Below are 3,152 nucleotides of genomic sequence, written 5' to 3' on the forward strand. Positions count from 1 at the left end.
TTATTACACTTGAAGCAAACTAACAAATATGGATGTAAAACAATGTAAAAAAAATATATATTCATCTTAGAAATCAAGTGTGACTTTAGAAGTCAAACGAGAACGACAAAATAATATTTGTAGATTCGCTGTTAAACAAAATAAGAGAATAAATATTTTCACATCTGGAAAGGCATTTTTTTTTGTGAGTGGCATTCGCTAGCTGTGGAGCTTAACATAGAAATAAGAGCAGTGCCAAAACATTGCAAAGTAACTCCTAACTTCAGTTAGCATCGAGTAGCTTTCCATACACAGAGTTCAGTCAGTCAAATCTGAATGAGCTGTCTCTTTCAATCATGACTGCACTTGGAGAATCTGTTTGAAGCAGAATACAAAACAAGTACAACATAGAAAAACAACATTTGTCCTTTCTTTTATAAAAAAAGGATGGAAAAAGACATTCCACATTTAACACATTTCAAGTTCAAAGCCCCTCCTGGCCTGAAGTCCTCGCCAGTAGAAAAGGAATATATCTGAAGAAGAATATCTCTGAAATGGTGTATTCAACACTGCATCATAGCTTATATTCTACACTTAGAGAAGCTAAGAGGCGTTAGCAATATAACCAGCCAGTGATATATATTACAGGGTAGCGTTCTTTACAAAAATGTGTCATGCATACCGTAGCCACATATATTGGTATGCTAATATATGTGTATGTGGAAACATATTTTCAAGGAGAATGGCCTATATGCACAGGATTAGCTTGGATATCAGTTCAGTTTAGTTCATTGGGCCCCTGTGTGAAGCAGAAATGGAAGGGAAAGGGGCTTGTGCCAGTGCCAGGCAGGATGCGTACACTTCTCCACAGGTCCTGCCCGTCAATGGGCAGAGTCAGAGTCACTAGAGTCCAGGCTTTGCTGTGTGGCCGTGGCCGTGGGCGTGCGTCGACCAGTCGTCGGACAGTAGAGCGCCTGCGTGCTCCGGCGAAGGTTCTCCAGGGACTGCAGGAAAGACCGGCGTGCCCTCTCCTCTTCCAGGGGTGAGGCGCCCTCCTCCTCCACCTCGGTGATCTCGGCAAAGGTGACGGGCTGGGTCTTGAAGCGGGCCTCGCGGGCCCGGCGGGGGCGGCTCTTGCCACGGGCGTGCCCCTTGGGGACGGGGAGCTGCTGGGGGAACTCCTCCATGGTCGAGGAGAGAAGATGGGCAGGTAGCATGTGGTGGAAGCCCTGGGTCTCCATGGGCATCTGACGGACAGCAGCCATGTGTGGAACACTGGGTGTGAAAGCAGGTGGAAAAAGCAGTTGTTTTGCTCCTTCGTATGCTATTGTCCCACAGTTCTCTCTCTCTCTCTCTCTGGTGCCTCCTCTATTGTCAGATGCTCTTTCTCAGGAAAGACGGTGAAGCAAAGTTCTCTTAACCATACCAAAATCTCCCAAAGTCCTGGATGATGCAACTCTGTGTCTGTACCAAAGAGCTGCTGTATCAGATGTCGGCCTCTTTTTTCCAATTCTCTAATCTTTGAGTCCTTGTCAGTACTGCAGTGCCTGTGCGAGCGGAGGTTGCTACATATGTCCACTCGTGCTGTAAGCTGTTCCTCCTTGTTGTTATTGTTGTTGTTGTTGTTGTTTCTCTATGTCGCTGTATCTGCCTCAGTCAGCGAGTGCTACTGACACAGACAGCTCCGGCACTGGCTTTTATAGCGTCGTCTCACTACCCACTCAACTTTACTACTCCACCCCCTTCCCTCTCGGGCTCGGTCGTCACTAGTTAACACAGCCGCAACGCCATAAACCCGCCTATTTCTACAATTTCTCTTCTTAAAATCAGATTTTTAAACCTAACCTCAACCCTTACCTTAACCACTCTGCTAACCTTATGCCTAACTTTAACCGTAAATGAAGACCAAAAAGAAAATGTTTGTTTTCAATCATTTTTACGATAGAACACATTTTGACTTTGTGGCTGTATTATCTAGTGGAAACCCTCGATATCTCTCTGTGCCAAAATCAAATCGCTCCTTCTCAGTCATCGTTCCAGCTTCCATAGCAGTTGCCCAGAGTCAGTCTCCCTAAATAGAAGTGAGAGAGGAGTAAGAGAAAGAGGGGTGTGCCGTGTGGTCGAGAGCGAGAGAGAGAAAGAGGGAGGGATGGGTGGGTGGAGAGTGGGCACGAATGAGAGTAAAGGGAAGACTGAAATAAACCAAAAGATTTAGAGGTTGAGGGTCCTAGAGGGGCATGAGCTGTTACTCTTCCAAATTGTTGGGGGAAACATGTAGCTAGTTACCTGTGCTTATATGTATGCCAACAAGCAAAGATAACCCGTGGCATTAAAGGGCAACTGTACTTCCTGATTTGGCCTCATTTTAGATTTGGTTCATTAAGAAATGCTAGCGGCCATGACTGAGTTGGTTTTGGGAAGTGTTTTGATGTGTGTGTCTCGTGTGTGTTCGCAGGTGGGAAGAGTTACACAAATTATTTAGCCAATTAGGTTCAGCCGGCTGGTGTGCGACCGTGGCAAAATTGGTTTGATTTTGGACAGTCTATCTCCGGGTCTGGATTTACCACGCTTTGCGATTGGGTCGCGTTCAGCTGCACTCCAAATTGATGATTACCTGTGGGCACGTGGGCAGGATTGAAACAAACCCAACCTTCATTTACGTTGTGATGCAGTCACGACCACAAAACTCAGTTTTGGACGAGACTGATAAACAAATGATAAATGATCCTATTTACACTTTTTTTGGGTCCATTTTGACTGTAGAATCAATGTTCCTGACTCATATCAATGCCACTTAGGCTGTTTTCTAAATGGGAAGTTAAGATCATCAATAACTAGGCATCATTGTTTAGACTTTTCCTAGCTTTATGTAAAGTTTGGTGCACTCATTATGGATGGGTGAGCTGTATCTCTTTGCTGGACATAATGCATTCCAATGAGATATCATAGGGTCAATGTACAGGGCAGGGTTCATGTCACATTTCTTGACGTTAACACAATTTATAGAATCATATTGTGTATAATTTTTTATCAACATGCATCAGTGAATGATTCTAGAATATTTTCAGTGTTTTAATGCAATATATTTGAAATGGCTCCAAGATCAAGCAATTCGCACAGCATTCTGCATATTTTACCAGCATTCTGGTAATATTTAGCTAAATACATATAAT

At 44.0% G+C, this 3,152-nt stretch overlaps 1 protein-coding gene across 1 annotated transcript; it reads right to left on the reverse strand.

Moving 5' to 3' along the window:
- Positions 1–418: 418 nt before the first annotated feature.
- Positions 419–1,995, reverse strand: LOC118396400 (uncharacterized protein C11orf96 homolog). The gene has a single exon (XM_035790579.2). The coding sequence runs from the start codon at positions 1,242–1,244 to the stop codon at positions 861–863; it is 384 nt and encodes a 127-aa protein (XP_035646472.1). The 5' UTR covers positions 1,245–1,995; the 3' UTR covers positions 419–860.
- Positions 1,996–3,152: the final 1,157 nt, after the last annotated feature.

This window comes from Oncorhynchus keta, chromosome 17, assembly GCF_023373465.1.
Source record: "Oncorhynchus keta strain PuntledgeMale-10-30-2019 chromosome 17, Oket_V2, whole genome shotgun sequence".
Lineage (NCBI taxonomy): Eukaryota > Metazoa > Chordata > Actinopteri > Salmoniformes > Salmonidae > Oncorhynchus > Oncorhynchus keta.

Coding starts and splice junctions, on each gene's coding strand:
- LOC118396400 (XM_035790579.2), bottom strand. CDS start 1,244: ATGGCTGCTGTCCGTCAGATGCCCATGGAGACCCAGGGCTTCCACCAC.